The sequence below is a fragment of the Pan paniscus genome, chromosome 16 (genome assembly GCF_029289425.2).
Source record: "Pan paniscus chromosome 16, NHGRI_mPanPan1-v2.0_pri, whole genome shotgun sequence".
In the NCBI taxonomy this organism is placed as follows: Eukaryota; Metazoa; Chordata; class Mammalia; order Primates; family Hominidae; genus Pan; species Pan paniscus.
In genome coordinates, this window is record NC_073265.2 from 39807986 (window position 1) to 39825422 (window position 17437).

Genomic DNA, 17437 nt, shown 5'->3' on the forward strand with positions numbered 1-17437 from the left:
CCTGTCTCTACTAAAAATATAAAAATTAGCTGGGCATGGTGGCGTGTGCCTGTAGTCCCAGCTACTCGGGAGGCTGAGGCAGGAGAATCACTTAAACCCGGAAGGCGGCGGTTGTGGTGAGCTGAGATCACACCACTGCACTCCAGCCCAAGCAACAGAGCGAGACTCCGTCTCAAAAAAAAAAAAAAAAAAAAAAAAGTGTAGCTACTATTATAATCCTGTGAAAATAATCAACATAAAATTAAAAATCAATAGACAGCCCATATTGCCCTTTTTTGGCCTAACAAAAAACAGATTTCTAAGAAGACAGTAAGAAATCAGTATTAATTTAAACATTGTACAGGACAGGAGATCAAAAGCACAGGTATACAAATGGTTCATTTAAAAAAACTGATACTCAAATTGACACCCTGAAAATGTCAGATACTTTTTCAGAATGATTAAACTCACTAAACATCTGTAAACAATAAATTTATTTCATTTCTTTTAAAGATTTAATGATATACAAAACGTATATAATATCTTTAAGTAATACACTTTTTCTTTCTCCCCACCCCCAATCAATATTAAACACTATTTAAACAGCTTATCATCTCTTGCCTTGTCTGTATCTATGAGATACACTACTAAATACAAATAAGCTTTATACTGCTCCTTTCCAAATAAAAATTAAAATTAGTACCAAGGAAACAAAAGAAAAAGAAAAAAAAAAGAAAAAAAATTAAAGCATAAAACTTAGATGAAAAGCTTTTCTTGTTATTGTTGAATATTCAACAATATCTGGGGCTGTTAAATTACATTTTATTGGCATAAGGTTGCACTGCAATCTGCCAGTATCACATAATGATAATCCAACTGAATTAATTTCTTAAGTACCACAAACAGCATTCATGTTCAAATGTTCCAACACAATTTTAAATATATGCAAGAGTTCATGTTTACATTCTGATTTGATATATCAATAAAATCTTTGGAGAAGTTTGTAAGTTCTGGGTTGTTGCTATAGATACAGATAGGGAAAAAAGTACTTTAACTTTCCTCAAAAGGTAACTTCCCTTGACGAGTGAGTTAGGTTTCTGCTTTTATAATTTAGGTTATGTATCAGTTTACCATGGCTTTCTTCTACTTAACAGTGACTTGATAAAACAATGTTTAAAAAACCCAATTAACATTTTTACACAATTTGGGTTCTATTTAAAAAAAAACTGGCTCTATCTTTAAATATGGAGCCTAACCCTGATTCATAAATACCGTCCCTCTTGAAAATGGTCTTCAGTTCAGGCTTCTTATACCTCTGTGAACCTAGAATTAGAACAAGTCATTTCCCTTCCCGTGGCCAACAAGCATCTAGTTGGGAACCAGTGATATCATCACTGAACACACTAAATACACTGAGGAAAATTTTGACTGCCATTTAACCAAAAGGCTGCGTGATTTCTTCATTTCCCTAGTTGAATGGCAATAAAATAGCTGCCAATAAAATCTGCATGGACACCTACCTTTGGTTAATGGTATTGTACCACATAAGAGAGGGCATCACCCTCATCAAAACAAAGTCAAATGAGATCCTCTGCTATACAAACAGCCCTTTAAAAAGTTATAAATACTAATTATCAATTACCTTTAAAATTTCTCAGCTGCCAGCTCTATCCTATAGGGACTTTCTGACTGATTAATCAGGTCAAAAGAATATTGACCTTTTAACTGTGCTGGAGTCAGCAAATTCAACTTGCATACACCTTTCTATATTACCAAACAATTTCCTCCTGAGGGAAAAGTGACACAGTAACATTTCTGTGAGGTGCAGGCAAAACCAATGATTCAGTAATATTAATATTATAACATCAGACGAACAGAATTAGTTGATTCTGATTCTTTGGTGGAATTTCCAGGCTGAAGATTCAAATCTGAAGGCTCATCCTGAGGAAATATAATTTTATCAGGCGTATAATCATTCCTCTTCAGATCTACATTGAACACCCACAACAATAAAAAAAAAAAAAAAAGAAAGAGAAAAGAAAAAAGTTAGTATTTCTTAGAAATGGAGAATTAGGAACCTTTTATTTTCTTTTCGAGACGGAGTTTCGCTCTTGTTGCCCAAGCTGGAGTGCAATGGCGCGATCTCGGTTCACTGCAACCTCCACCTCCCGGGTTCAAGCGATTCTCCTACCTCAGCCTCCCAAATAGCTGGAATTACAGGCATGCACCACCATGCCCGGCTAATTTTTTGTATTTTTAGTAGAGACAGGGTTTCACCATGTTGGTCAGGCTGGTCTCGAACTCCCGTCCTCAGGTGATCCACCTGCCTCGGCCTACCAAAGTGCTGGGATTATAGGTATGAGCCACCATGCCCGGCTGAATTAGGATCATTTCTAATCAATTTTTCTCCAAACATGTCAGACTTGTTTTCCATCAGGTTGTTATAAATTCAGTAGTCACCAAATTTATACACATAAAAATGAAGTCATTCATTCATTCAACAAATAATTACATATTGACCATGAGTCAGAAACTCATGTAGGCATGGGAATGTAGCAGTGAACAAACCAGACAAGCTCACTGGTCTCAGTGAGCTTATATTCTAGTGGGTGACAAAAAATAAGCAAACAGAAAAATGACAGAATTATAAGCAGTAAAAAGTGCCTTGAAGACAGGGTGCAGCGGCTCATGCCTGTAATCCCAGCACTTTGAAAGGCCAAGGTGAGAGAATCATTTGAGGTCAGGAGTTCAAGAGCAGCCTGGCCAACATGGTGAAGTCTCTTGTCTCTACAAAAAATACAAAAATTAGCCAGGTGTGGTGGTGTGTGCCTGTAGTCCCAGCTACTCAGAAGGCTGAGGTGGGAGGACTGTTTGAGCCCCAGTAGGCAGAGATTGCAATGACCCAAGATCATGCCACTGTACTTCAACCTGGGCGACAGAGTGAGATCCTGTCTCAAAAAAAAAAAAAAAAAAGTGCTTTGAAGAAAAGAGTGTAGTGAATTATAATGAGGGACAGATGGAAGATGGTATAGGGTGATTGTTTCAAACAGGTCTGGGCAGGAAAGCCAGAGGAAGAGATTTGAGTAAATACCTTAATATTGAGAAGTGAACTATCAAAGCTCTAGGAGGAGTGTTCTAGGCAGAGGGAGGGTTAACTGCAAAGACTGTCAGAAGGAATGGACTTAGTGTGCTTTGCGAATGGTAAGAAGACAGTGTGGCTTCTACATAGTGAATGAGAGGAAAACTAGTAGAAATTGAGCTCAAGCAGCAGTTAATGGCCCAAGATTGTCAACTACAGATTGTGGGCCAAATCTGGTCTGCTGCCTGTTTTTGTAAGTAGTTTTACTGGAATGCAGTCACACTCATTTGTTCACAGTCTGTGGTTATTTCCGCACCACGATGGTAGAACTGTGTAGCTGGGACAGACCACATGGTCTACAAAGCCTAAAATATTTGCTACCTTGCCCTTTACAAAAGTTTGCTGATCTTCATTTATACATCATAGATACAAGCTATGATGAGAAGTACAGATACAATACAAATCCACTGGAAGGTTTTAAGCAGTCTCAAGAGAGAGACATCATCAGATTTGTTTCAAGAACTATTCTGATGACTATGAAAACTCTTGTGAGAGGATGGGTGGCAGCAGTCCAGGAAACAAGGTGGTAGCCATGAAGACAGAGAAGAGCAGATGAATTCTAGGGAGATTTCAAAATTAGAACAGACAGAATTTGATGAATTGGCTATGAAGGGCAAGGGAAAAGAAGAATTGGATAGTTTTAGGTTTCGGACTTGAGCAACTGGGTAACCATTAATAAGATAGGGAAACAGAGTTCTATGTAGGGTGGGAGATATAAATCAAGAATTTTGGATTGGACACGTTACTAAAGATGCTTTATAGCAAGCCTGCCCGACCCTCGGCCCACAGGCCACATGCAACCCAACACAAATTCATAAACTTTCTTAAAACATGATGGCATTTTTTTGCATTTTTTTTAAAGCTCATCAGCTATGGTAGTGATAGTGTATTTTATGTGTAGCCCAACACAATTCTTCTTTTTTTTTTGAGACAAGGTCTTGTTGTTGCCCAGGCTGAAGTGCAGTGGCACGATCTCAGCTCACTGAAACCCCTACCTCCGGGGTTCAAGCAATTCTTGTGCCTCAGCCTCCCCAAGTAGCTGGGATTACAGGCCTGTGACACCACACATGGCCAATTTTTATATTTTTAGTAGAGACTGGTTTTTGCCATAATTGGCAAAGCTGCTCTTGAACTCCTGGCCTCAAGTGATCTGCCCACTTCGGCCTCCCAAAGTGCTGAGATTACAGGCATGAGCCATGGTGCCTGCCCAACAATTTTTCTTCCAATGTGGCCCAGGGAAGCCAAAAGGATGGACCCCTCTGCTTCAGCCTGGGTGACAGAGTGAGACTGTCTCAAAAATAAAATAAAATAAAATAGTATCCAAGTAGAAATATAGGTAGCTGAACAGAAACAGGAGCTTGGGAAATATGTCAAGTCTTCAGACAGATTTGCTATGATAAGTATATAAACATATTTATAGGTATGGGACAAGAAGAAATCACTTAAGAAGTTACGGACATAGATGAAAATAGTTGCAGAACTGGAAACAATGCAGTAATATCAACATTATAAACTAACCAAGTCATGCATAAACATATATATATGTATGTTTTTATTTTTTTAAAAAAAAGGATACACGTGCAGAACATAGGTATATGTGTGTCATGGCGTAAACCCTTATATTTTTATCTCCATATAAAATATAACTGATACTCAGAATATGAACTAATTTATTTTTTTAAAAATAAAAATATTTGACCTCACTGAATCATAAAATGTTAATTTTAATCTAAGAAACAGCCTATATTAAACAATCCAAACATATTTGCAACTATATTAATTATTTTTGATAAATTTTAAATTCAAGACTATGTCAGTATGGCTTTAGGGATACAAGCTAATCTGCGATTACTGTACAAAGAACAGTGGAGAGAAACACAATTATAGCTCATCTTAATTATATTGTTAACTAGTAAGTGTATCAATGAGCAAATCATCTCAACTTTAATTATATTATCTAGAAAATGAAGGATCTGGGCCAGATTGCTTTTTTTTTTTTTGAGATGGAGTCTCACTCTGTCTCACAGTGGTGCAATCTCTCCTCACTGCAACCTGTGCCTCTCGGGTTCAAGCAATTCGCCTGCCTCAGCCTCCCAAGTAGCTGGGATTACAGGCACCCACCACCACGCCCAGCTAATTTTTGTATTTTTAGTAGAGATAGGTTTTCACCATGTTGGCCAGGCTGGTCTCGAACTCCTGACCTCAAATGATCTGCCCTCCTTGGCCTCCCAAAGTGCTGGGATTACAGGGGTACCATGCTGGCTTAAAAAATGGAAACTGTTTAAATTTAAAACAAAATCAAGAACCTCAGTATATGCTGTCTACAAGAAACCCACCTTAAATATAATTATATATAGATGTGTGTGTGTATGTTTTGAAAAAAAGATTGGCAAAAGGTATATGATGAAAACATTAATCAAAAGATAGCTGGAGTGGTTATGTTAATATTAGAAAAAGTATACGTCAAAATAAGGAAAATTACCATGATATTATTAATACACAATGATAAAATAATCAATTCGCCAAGAAGACATTAACAATAGTATATGTGTATGCATCTAAGAACAACGCCTCAAAACACATGAAGGAAAAACTGACAGAACTGAAAAGCAAGATAGACAAATCCAATTATATTTGGAGACTTCCTTTCTAGTTAATCAATAGAACTAATACACAGAAAACCAGCAAGGATACAAGAACTCTGAACACTAGCAACAAACTTTCTTTAATTAATATTTACAGAATACTCCATCCAACAATAGCAGAATATATATTACTTTCCAAAGCACATGGAATGCTCAGAGACCATAAACTCTTTTTTTTTTTTTTGAGACGGAGTCTTGCTCTGTCGCCCAGGCCAGAATGCAGTGGCGCAATCTTGGCTCATTGCAACCTCTGCCTCCCAGGTCCCAGTGATTCTCCTGCCTTGGCTTACTGAGTAGCTGGGATTACAGGCACCCACTGCCACACCCAGCTAATTTTTGTATTTTTTAGTAGAGATGGGGTTTCACTATGTTGGCCAGGTTAGTATCGACCTCCTGACTTCAGGTGATCCACCTGCCTCGGCCTCCCAAAGTGCTGGGATTACAGGTGTGAGCCACTGAACCCAGCTCCATAAACTTGTACTTCAATTAAAAAAAATTTAATTGAAATAGTACAAAGTATGTTTCTTTTATAATAGAATTAAGCAAGAAATCAATTAAAGACATTTGTAAAATTTTAAACTATTTAAGAACTAAACAAGACAATCCATACATCAAAGAGGAATACAAACTGAAATTATAACTATTTTAAAGTAAATAAAAATGAAAATAAAATATACTCAAATTTGAGGGATGGAGCTAAAACAATGCTTAGAGGGAAAATTATAGCACTCAATCTCTTGTTAGAAATAAACATCTGAGGCCGGGCGCAGTGGCTTACACCTGTAATCCCAGCACTTTGGGAGGCCGAGTAGGGTAGATCACGAGGTCAAGAGATCAAGACAATCCTGGCCAACATGGTGAAACCCTGACTCTACTAAAAATAACAAAATTAGCTGGGTGTGGTGGCACGTACCTGTAGTGCCAGTTACTCAAGAGGCTGAAGCAGGAGAATCGTTTGAACCTGGGAGGTGGAGGGTGCAGTGAGCAGAGATTACGCCACTGCACTCCAGCCTGGTGACAGAGTGAGACTCCATCTCAAAATAAATAAATAAAATAAAGATCCGAGAATCAATAATCTAAGTTTCTACTTTAATAAACTAGAAAAAGAACAAACTACACCTAAAGCGAGTATAAACATGGAAAAATAAAAAGAATAAATCAAATAAATTGAAAACAGAAAAGCAAGAGTAAAACAATGACAACTAAAACTGATTCTTTGAAGTTATCAATAAAATTGATAAACCTCTAGCCAGGCTGATCAAGAAACAAAGAGCACAGACCAAACTGCCATAAGGAAAAAGGGGATTTGCCACAGACCTAACGGATATTAAAAAGATAGTAAGGTAACAGCATAAATAACTTTATGCCCCCAAATTTGACAATTAAAAAAAAAAATGGACCAATTCCTTAAAAGACACAAACTACCAAAACTCACTCAAAAAGAATTTGATAATCAACAGTCCTATCTCTATTAAAGAAATTAAATGCTTAGTTTATTTTTTTATTTTTTATTTTTTAAATTATTTATTATTATTATACTTTAAGTTTTAGGGTACATGTGCACAATGTGCAGGTTTGTTACACATGTATACATGTGCCATGTTGGTGTGCTGCACCCGTCAACTCGTCATTTAGCATTAGGTATATCTCCCAATGCTACCCCTGCCCCCTCCCCACTAAATGCTTAGTTTAAAACCATGTGACAAAGAAAACTTCAGGCCAAGATGGTTTGACTGGAAAATCCTATCAAACATTCATGGTAGGGACAATATCAATTCTATACAATCTATTCCCGAAAATAAAACTTATTTTATAAGTATTATCCTAATACTAAAAGAAAACAAACATAGTGCCCCATAAAACAAACCTACCACAGACCAATATTCTTCATGAACACACATGCAAAATCCTCAACCTATTATTGAAAACTGAATCTAACAATAAATTAAAAAGATATGTATCACAACAAAGTGTGGTTTGTCCTAGGAATGCAATACTGGCTCAACATTTAAAAAATCAATTGATGTAATATACTATATTAACCTATTAAAGGAGAAAAACCACATGATCATACCAAAAGATGCAGAAAAAAAAATCTGACAAAATTCAATATCCATTCAAGATAAATATTCTCAAGAAACAAGGAGTAGGCCGGGCACGGTGGCTCATGCCTGTAATCCCAGCACTTCGGGAGGCCGAGGCGGGCGGATCACAAGGTCAGGAGATCGAGACCATGGTGAAACCCCATCTCTATTAAAAATACAAAAAAAACTGGCCGGGCGCGGTGGCGGGCGCCTGTAGTCCCAGCTACTCGGGAGGCTGAGGCCGGAGAATGGCGTGAACCCGGGAGGCGGAGCTTGCAGTGAGCGGAGACCACACCACTGCACTCTAGCCTGGGCGACAGAGCGAGACTCCGTCTCAAAAAAAAAAAAAAGAGCGAGACTCTGTCTCAAAAAAAAAAAAAAAAAAAAACAAGGAGTAGAAGGAACTTTCTTCAGCCTCATAAAGTGCATCTACAAAATCCTTAAAGTTAACATCATCTTAATGGTGAAAAGACAGAATGCCTTCCCCTTAACATCAGAAACAAAGCAAATTATGTTTACTCTCACTACACTCATTCTATACTGTGCTGGAAATCCTTGCCAGTGCAAAAAGTCAAGAAAAAAAAAAGATACACAGAAAGAAACTGTCTTTATTGTCTATACAAAAAAAATCCTGAGAAGTCTATTACAAAAAGCTCCTAAAAAAGAGTTAAGTAAGGTTGCAGGGACATATGCTCAAAAAAATCAATGGCATTTCTGTATACCAGCAATAATAAAAAACAAATTTTAAAAAATAGTACCATTTACATACCTAATAATGCTTATTATATGGCTGGTACTAAGTATCTCACAAAACCAACTCATTAAGTCCTCAAAAACTCCTTGGTGATGTAGGTATTCTCTGGAGCCATGCATCCTGGCTCTCAAGTCTAAGCTCTTAACTATTACAATACTGGGCATACGAAATGGGACTTTAAAAAATACACAAGGGCTGGGCGTGGTGGCTCACGCCTGTAATCCTAGCACTTTGGGAGGCTGACGCAGGTGGATCACTTGAGCCCAGGAATTCGAGAGCAGCCTGGGTGACATGGCAAAACCCCATCTCTACAAAAAAAAAACAAAACAACAACAATTAGCCAGGTGTTGTGGCACGTGCCTGTAGTCCCAGCTACTTGGGAGGCGGAGGTGGGAGGATCACTTGAGCCTGGGAGGTGGAAGCTGCAGTGAGCTGAGATCGCACCACTGCACTCCAGCCTGAGCAACAGAGTGAGACCCTGTCTCAAAAACAAACAAATAAACAAACAAACAAACAGCTCAAGGGTGGGGCCCAGACATGTGTAATTTTTTTTTAAATTTAATTTTTAAAAGAGACAGGGTCTCACTATGTTGCCCAAACTGAAGTAGGCACTACAGCTTTGAACTCCTGAGCTCAAGCGATCCTCTGGTATCAGCCTCCTGAGTAGCTGGGACTACAGGCATGTGTCACTGCGCCTGGTAGGGGAATTTTTTTTTAAAGTTCCACAGGGGACTATGATGCACATCAAAGAGAGACAACCACAGGTTTGTGCTTTAACTAACAATTAAATAATAACTTGTAATTCTCTGCATACAAAGATGATGTTAATATCATGAGACAATATATTTACAGTTCCTGTTCCTGCTTGATCAAATAGCCTTTTCTCAATTCTTCTGCAAGGCTAACTTGAAGGTCTATTCATTCTCCAAGTAAAGGCAAATACGTTAGTTTCCCAGGATCATTCCCTGACCTGGGTTTGAGTTAAGGGACCTGCTTACATGTTCTATAGCACTCTGTTCTGTTTTTTCCTCTCTCCTGGCATTTATCAGTCCTGTAACTCCCTGCTAATCTTGTCAATATTCAACATGAGGCTAAACTCCATGAGGGCAGAGACATAGCTGTCTGGTTCAATATTCTACTTTCAACACCGAGCACAATTCCTGGCATTCTGCAGACACATAATATATTAAATTAATGAACTTTGTATAAAGAAAGAAAGAAAACACAGATTCATTTATAACCAACAATATGTATTTGCAAAAGAGCTGCTGAAGCTGGCACAATTAGAGACCATTACATTAAACATTTGTACCTCTGGCCTTATGAGGTATTGTAGTAACCAAGTTTCGTAACAATTTATATACTATACTGATTAAGAAATTTTTTACCTGGAAGTTTAAGCTTTCTACAGCAAGAATTACAGTGATGTTTTGCTCTGAAGTTTTTAATTGCATCTTCTCCTAGATTTGCTGGGCCAAAAACCATATCACAGGATCTGTAGAATTGGTAATTTAAAAAAAAAACAACAAAAAAAAGGGGGCAGTTTATACAGGTACAAATATAAAATGTGAAATTATGCCTTAATGAAATAGTTAAAACTTATTACCTCTTTTCTTCTGCTTTTATCACAGATGGGTCAGTCAAATTTTCACCAACACCTTTATATGTGTATATAAAAAAGACAAATAATTTATATTATATAATTGACATAAATACTGACATCTGCATAATAAAAATCATCTTAAGAGATGTTATAGTATCATCAATCATTACAATGTTAAACTATTCAAAGGAGTGTAGTTCTTCTCTTTTGATATTTCATAACTTGATTTATGACTCTGGCATTCTACCAGGGAGAGGCATATCTCCTTGTAATGTGAACAAGAGTTAAACGTCAGAGTTGGTAGGTAGGCATTAAGTTCCTTATCCTACAGCACCAAGGATGCAAATACCTCCTTACTTGTAAAAGGTCTGGTCAATCTGCCCTTGTTTCATCTTAGTTAGCAAAGAACAATTTGGTACATAAAGGAATAATCCATAGGACTTTAAAAGTGTTTGGGATTGGCCAGGCGCAGTGGCTCACGCCTGTAATCCCAGCACTTTGGGCGGCCAAGGCGGATGGATCACCTGAGGTCAGGAGTTCGAGACCAGCCTGACCAACATGGTGAAACTTCATCCCTAAAAAAAAAAAAAAAAAAAAAAAAAAAAGTTAGCCGGGCATGGTGGGGGGCGCCTGTAGTCCCAGCTACTTTCGGGAGGCTGAGACGGGAGAATCGCTTGAACCTGGGAGGCGGAGGTTGCAGTGAGCCAAAATCGTACTACTGCACTCTAGCCTGGGCAACAGAGTGAAATTCGTCTCAAAAAAACAAAAACAAAAACAAAAAACAAGTGTTTGGGATTTAAGGGAAAAAAACCACACACATTAACACATATCACATTTTCTTGCAAAACATTCATGTAACACAGAGTAAGATTGTGAAAATCTTTCTTCACCTCCAGCCCTCTCCAGAAGTATTATGATTAAATCTTTCCAGTCTCTTATATATTCATGTGTGTATATATAAACACATAACACACACACACTTAACACCTACTGATATTTTGAATAATCACAAATATTTAACCCATTAGAGCAAAATCTAATAAAATGGTTCAATTTCACAAAAGGAAAAACCAGAATTAAAACACGATACTATTTTCCATCCAACAGAATGGCAAACATTAAGAATATTCCATACTGGAAAGACTGTAGAGAAGCAGGAACTTCCGTAGAAGGCTGAGTATGATTTCTGATAAGCTTTTGGGAAAGTACTCTGTCAGTTGTTATTAAAATTAAAATTGTACTAATCTCTTTTCTATGCCAATTTAGGAACTTACTTTAAGGAAATAAAAGTAGCAGTGCATGAGAATGGTTTGCTGCAAGCACTGTTTGTAGAAGCAAAAAACTAAAAGTAGAGTGAATGTCTATCAACACAGATGTAAATCATGCTATAGCTGCTACACTATAGACTATCACGCAGCTTACTAAAGAAATAACTCTAGAAAATGCCTACGATATATCGTTAGGCAGAAAAAAAAGTGGAAAAAAAAATCTCATGATCCCAGTTGGGGTAAAACCAACACAACAAAACAAAATAATAAAAAAGAGGGAAAAAAGTCTCCATTTGTGTATACGTCTTCACAGAAGTAGAGAAATAAAAAAGATGGGAACACTTTGTTCTTTATATATTGCTACATTGTTTAACTTGTAATCATCTAAGATATTCCTATGTAAAAATTGTTCAATAAACATTATGTTGAGATGGAATCTACTCGGTGAAGATACCGTGAACATTGTTCAAATCACAAGGGATTTAGAATATACATAAACTTTGTTGATAAAGCAGCAGGGTTTGAGAAGGTTCACTCCAATTTTGAAAGAAGTTCCACTGTGGGTAAAATGTTATCAAATGGCACTGCGTGCTACAGAAAAGTCTTTCATGAAAGGAAGAATCAATCAATGTGGCAAACTTCACTGTGGCCAGAGAGTGGCTCATGCCCGTAATCCTAGCACTGTGGGAGGACTGCTTGAGGCCAGGAGTTCAAGACTAGCCTGACCTACCTAGTTAGACACCCATCTCTACAAAAATTTTTAAAATTTAGCTGCATGCAGTGACGTGAGCCTGTAGTCCCAGCTATGCAGGAGGCTGAGGCAGGAGGATGGCTTGAGCCAAAGGAGTCTGAGGTTGCAGTGAGTTGTGATTGAGCTACTGCACTCCAGCCTGGGCAACAGAAAGAGACCCTGCCTCTATTTTTTAAAAAAGAAAGAAAAAGAAATTGCTGCAGTCATCGCAAACTTCAGCAACTATCAGTTAGCAGTCATCAACATGGAGGCAAGATCCTTCAGGAAAAAGACTGCAACTTGATGAAGGCTTAGATGATTCTTACTATTTTTTAACAATAAGGTATTTTTAAATTAAGGTATGTACACTGTTCTTCACACACAATGCTATCACACACTTTAGACTACAGTATAGCGTAAATTTAACTTTTACATGTACTGCAAATCCAAAAAATTCATGTGATATGCTTTATTGCAATATTTGCTTCGTTGCAGTAGTCTGGAACTGAGCCTGCAGTATCTCTAATGTATGCTTGTAATTTTTAAACTTAACTGGATTGGCCTAACTCATAATGGACATCAGAGAGTTTTTCACAACATACACCACCATAATCATTTTTATAAAGGTATGAACTACTGGAAAAAGTATAGTTGTTTTTACATAGATTTTCATTCTTGAGCTGAAACCTGTTTGCTTTTCAACAAATCTTTTATATTTATACCTGTACACTAAAGAGTCACTGAGTAATAAACATTCTAAACAATTGTTCTCATGTGATTTAAAATCTGGTCTGTGTTAACATTTGAAATTAAGTCTGCTCTTCAGGGAGAAAAATTATGGAAGCCATAATGAAGAGAAGAGCTGGCAACTTGCTCAATTTAACTTCCTTTGACTCACTGTGAAGCTCAGCAGACATTACTCCAAGCAAACCTGCCCTCTTGCAGTCACCATTTCTTTTTTTTCTTTCATATATATGAAAGTCTTTTTTCTTTTATATGTATGAAACACAGTCTATCTGCTAAGATGGCTATGAGCAATTTTTCCCTCTATAGATGCATGTCGTTCTACCCATCAACTGCTGAATCTACTTCGCCTCCCCTTGAATGTGGGCTACCCTTGTAAGTTGCCTTGATCAGTAAAATGTGGCAGAAGGCATCTCAATCCTGGGCCTAGCCTTAAGAGGTTCTGCCTTCTCTCTAGAAGAAGCCAGCTGCTATGTAAGAAGTCTAAATACCTGAAACTACCATGCTGTGAGCAAGCCCAAGCTTGCTAGCCATGTAGACAGAGAACACTGAAGAATTGAGGAATTTAGTTGACAGTGAACAGAGACCTCAGACATTTGACTCCAGTCAAGCTGTTCAATGTCTCCAGCCATTCCAGTCTTTTGAGGTGACAGCAGAGAGAGACATTCCCACTATGTCCCATCCAAATTTCTGAATGAAAGAACTATAAGGAAATAAAATGGCAGTTGTTTTAAATCCACTAAATTTTTAGGTAGTTTAGTTCACAATAACAGGTTAACATAAACACCAGGAATAATAGAGGTATTTGTTATTTTTAAAGAAACGGTCTTTATACTTTTGAAATACTAGACTGCATATCTTAGAATAGGGAATTTTTACATGTTTTTGCTTATCAAAACATCTGTATTATCTTAACAATAATTTAGATAGCCAGGCCGGGTGTGGTGGCTCACTCCTGTAATCCCAGCACTTTGGGAGGCTGAGGCGGGCAGATCACTCAAGATCAGAAGCTCAAGGTCAGAAGCTCAAGACCAGCCTGGCCAACATGGTGAAATCTTGTCTACTAAAAATACAAAAATTAGCTGGGCGTGGTGGCAGGTGCCTGTAATCCCAACTACTCGGGAGGCTGAGGCAAGAGAATTGCTTGAATCCGGGAGGCGGAAGTTGCAGTGAGCTGAGATTGCACCACTACACTCCAGCCTGGGTGACTGAGCAAGACTCCCTCTGGGGGTGGGGGAGGGGGAGGGGGCGGGGGAACAAAAAAAGATAGCCAGATTCTATTACTCAAGGCCCTGATGGCTATATGCTATGACTGTGATTAACTTGCTTTTTTATAGCTTCTATTGGCCTAAGATTTTATTTATTACTCAAGGCCCTGATGGCTATATGCTATGACTGTGATTAACTTGCTTTTTTATAGCTTCTATTGGCCTAAGATTTTATTTATCTATAAATTAGCAGATTCTGTATATTATAACATATGAATAGGTGAGAACCTACTGCAGAATTTCACCTTAGCAATATTTTAATAAATTTACCTTGCAAATCAAGTACCAGTAACTCCCCTCTTGTATATTCGTAAGTCCAGTGGCTAAAGGCTAGCATGATCTCTTCCAGAGTATTGGTTGGAATAATCTCATCTCCATTATTATTGTTGTATTTTCTAAATTCTCCAGTCATACATTCTTCCACAGCAAACCACTGTCCTGCTGAATGGCAATACAGCAGGAAAACTTCAAGGAACCTTATAAAAATAGTTATAAATATTACTAGCAGTTTTGTTAATAAAATTCTAATTGATCTACAAAATGGATAATTAAATATTCAACATCAAAAATGAAGGTCAAAAGGGACTGCTATCCATATAATAAAAGATCCCAGAAAAAAATTAAAGATTTACCTTGGAGAATATGGTATGGATTTGGGTTTCATTTGATTAAAGGCAAATGTAAGCTTTTGTGCTGCTCTCTGTTGTTGAATTTCCTATAAAAGGGAGGGTGGGGAGAACCCTTGTTTAATACTTAAACTAAGATTATATTTGGCTTATTGATATTTCAGAAGTTAAAATATAAAGCTTAAATTATGTTCCACTATTAAATATTCACTGACACTTACTCTCAGACAGAGATGCAGAACTGTATCTTCTTTATAAATACTTGACCATGTATTAACCACCTCTGGAAGAAAAGATTTGATAATATAAAGATGCCCTGATTTGAGGATATCATGTTCTGACCAGGTACACTGTACTTTGACAGCTCTTCGTAAACCTCCTCCCATCTCCTCTTTGCTTAAAAACTCTATTTTGGCACAGAGGCCTAGTTGTGACCAAGAAGACATGCTGTTATTTAGTATGTTGGGTGAACTCTCTTCCAAACGATACACTGTGACAGGCTCCCCTGCAACACAAATGGAAAAAGTTTAAGATTAAATTGTGACTTTTTAAAAACGACAAAGTAAAATAAAAATTAGCAGGCATCTTTGATTAAGGAACAGAAGATAAAATGGACCAAGATGTAGTTTTATACAAAGAAATTTAATAGCAATAGGTAAGAAATCAAGGATACTTTCATAATATCTTTGAATTCATGTGTAATGTTAGGCATTTTTGAAATTCTGAGCATTTTAGAGAAAACCTTTAAAAAAGCAACTAAAATTCTACACACTTCTGAATTAAACTTAGAAGTTAGAGCTGTTTCATGGACACTGTGATGTCAATTTATATAAATTACTAGACAGTGGATCAAGAACTTTTTAGAATTAGAATATATTGTTGCTTCTGAATATGCCAGTAATGGAGAAACTCAATATTTCTGATGCTTCCCTTCTTCTATTCAAACATACCTCACCCTTGTGGTAGTCAGATTAATCAAGAATTTATTTGAAATTGATACTTCTTAATGTAATCCCACCCACATTCTATATTATAGCTAAAAATCATTAAAGGGTTAATTTTCACTTATTTATTTCTTTAATTTTTGGATTTACCTCTTGGAGGCACAGGTGTAAATGGAATGCTCTGTGATAACCTCATCAAGTTATTTCTTTCCACAGCTGCATAAAAATGAGAGAGAAATAATGAAATCTGTAAAGGTTCAAAATACTATTAAATTTTGTTTTTAATATTACTGACCTGAATAATAGTAATTTGTATCCATAGCTGGCTTAAATGGAGAAGTGAGACCTAGAATGGCAAATAAACAAACGAGACCATTTAAAAAGTACTAGTACAGCAAAAATTTTAACCCGGATAATCTCATAAAACCATTTTGAATTTCCATCGTGTAACTGTTCCTCACAAAAACAGAAAAATTAGGGATAAAATATGTCCACTGTGCTATATTACCCTATTTCATTATGCCAGATTAGTGAGAGCTGTGCATTTAGACACCTACAAGTGAAGAGCACATTATGCTGCACACTATCCTAACTCCTGCCATAAACTCACTCCTCCCATACCTCCCACTCAGAAAGAAAAATCTCTCTTTGATTCTGATGTTTGGGGGTTGGGGACTGTAGCCATGTAAATATTTTAGCAGGTCTACCATGAGAAGATGAACTTCTGGAATGTGAAACATACCCATCAAAAGCCCTTCCCCCATCTTTTTGTGTGTGTGTGTGGAATTGACCTTTAAATGTTGCAAGAAGACAAAGACAAGTCAAATCTGCTATGTGCTAAGTTTCTAGAACACAAATAAAAAGAAACCTACTGTCTTGCAGGAAAAGGAAGTTAGCCAACAGTTTTAATACTGTATGATATAAAAATATACTTTAAAAATGTGTATATACACATACATGTGTGCACATACTGTACGACTATATAGAAAGAGTACCTAATGCCTTCTGGTTGAGAAGACGTCAAAGCTATCTCAGAGTAAGAGAAGGGGGAAGATTGACCTATAGTGCTTTTTGGACATACATCCACCCAGATGTCACTCCAAAATATTCTAATTCTGTAGGTATGTGTCATCATAGAAATGATTCTCTACAAATGATTTGAATATGCAGCTAAGACTACAAATTAATGGGCAAGAGTACAGGGATAACTGCAGGAGATGAAGCTACAGAAACAGGGAATATCAAATTGTTAAGAGGAGGCCAGGCACAGTGGCTCACACCTATCATCATTAACACTTTGGGAGGCTGAGGTGGAAAGACTGCTTTGGGGCCAGGAGTTCAAGACCAGCCTGGATAACATGGCAAGGCCCCATTATCAACAAAAAAGATTTTTAAAATTAGCTGGGCAAGGTGGCACCCACCTGTAGTCCTAGCCACTCAGAAGGCAGAGGTGGGAGGAATGCTTGAGCCTAGGAGGTTGAGGCTGCAGTGAGCAAAGTCTGTGCCACTGCACTCCAACCTGGTGACAGAGAGATCCTGTCTTTGGCAGGGGAGGGGGCGGGGGGCGTGGAATTAAGAGCCTAAAGTGTGTGTGTGGGGGGTAATTAAAAGCCTAATATGTCATGTTAAGGAAGAACACTGGATTTTATTAAA

At 37.4% G+C, this 17437-nt stretch overlaps 1 protein-coding gene across 13 annotated transcripts in view; it reads right to left on the bottom strand.

The window, feature by feature from the left end:
* Positions 1-456: 456 nt before the first annotated feature.
* TRPM7 (transient receptor potential cation channel subfamily M member 7) overlaps positions 457-17437 on the bottom strand; it is a 129294-nt gene continuing 112313 nt past the window's right edge. For 8 of the 13 annotated variants that reach the window (XM_063596639.1, XM_063596638.1, XM_063596641.1 and 5 more), the window contains 8 exons: positions 16080-16130; positions 15935-16000; positions 15062-15345; positions 14847-14929; positions 14485-14690; positions 10208-10259; positions 9990-10096; positions 457-1967 (listed from right to left, as the gene is read on the bottom strand). In XM_063596639.1, coding sequence (XP_063452709.1) covers positions 1837-1967; positions 9990-10096; positions 10208-10259; positions 14485-14690; positions 14847-14929; positions 15062-15345; positions 15935-16000; positions 16080-16130 — 980 coding nt within the window. In that variant the 3' untranslated portion in view covers positions 457-1836. The other 5 variants (XR_008621243.2, XR_008621244.2, XR_010109912.1 and 2 more) reach the window with 4 other exon arrangements.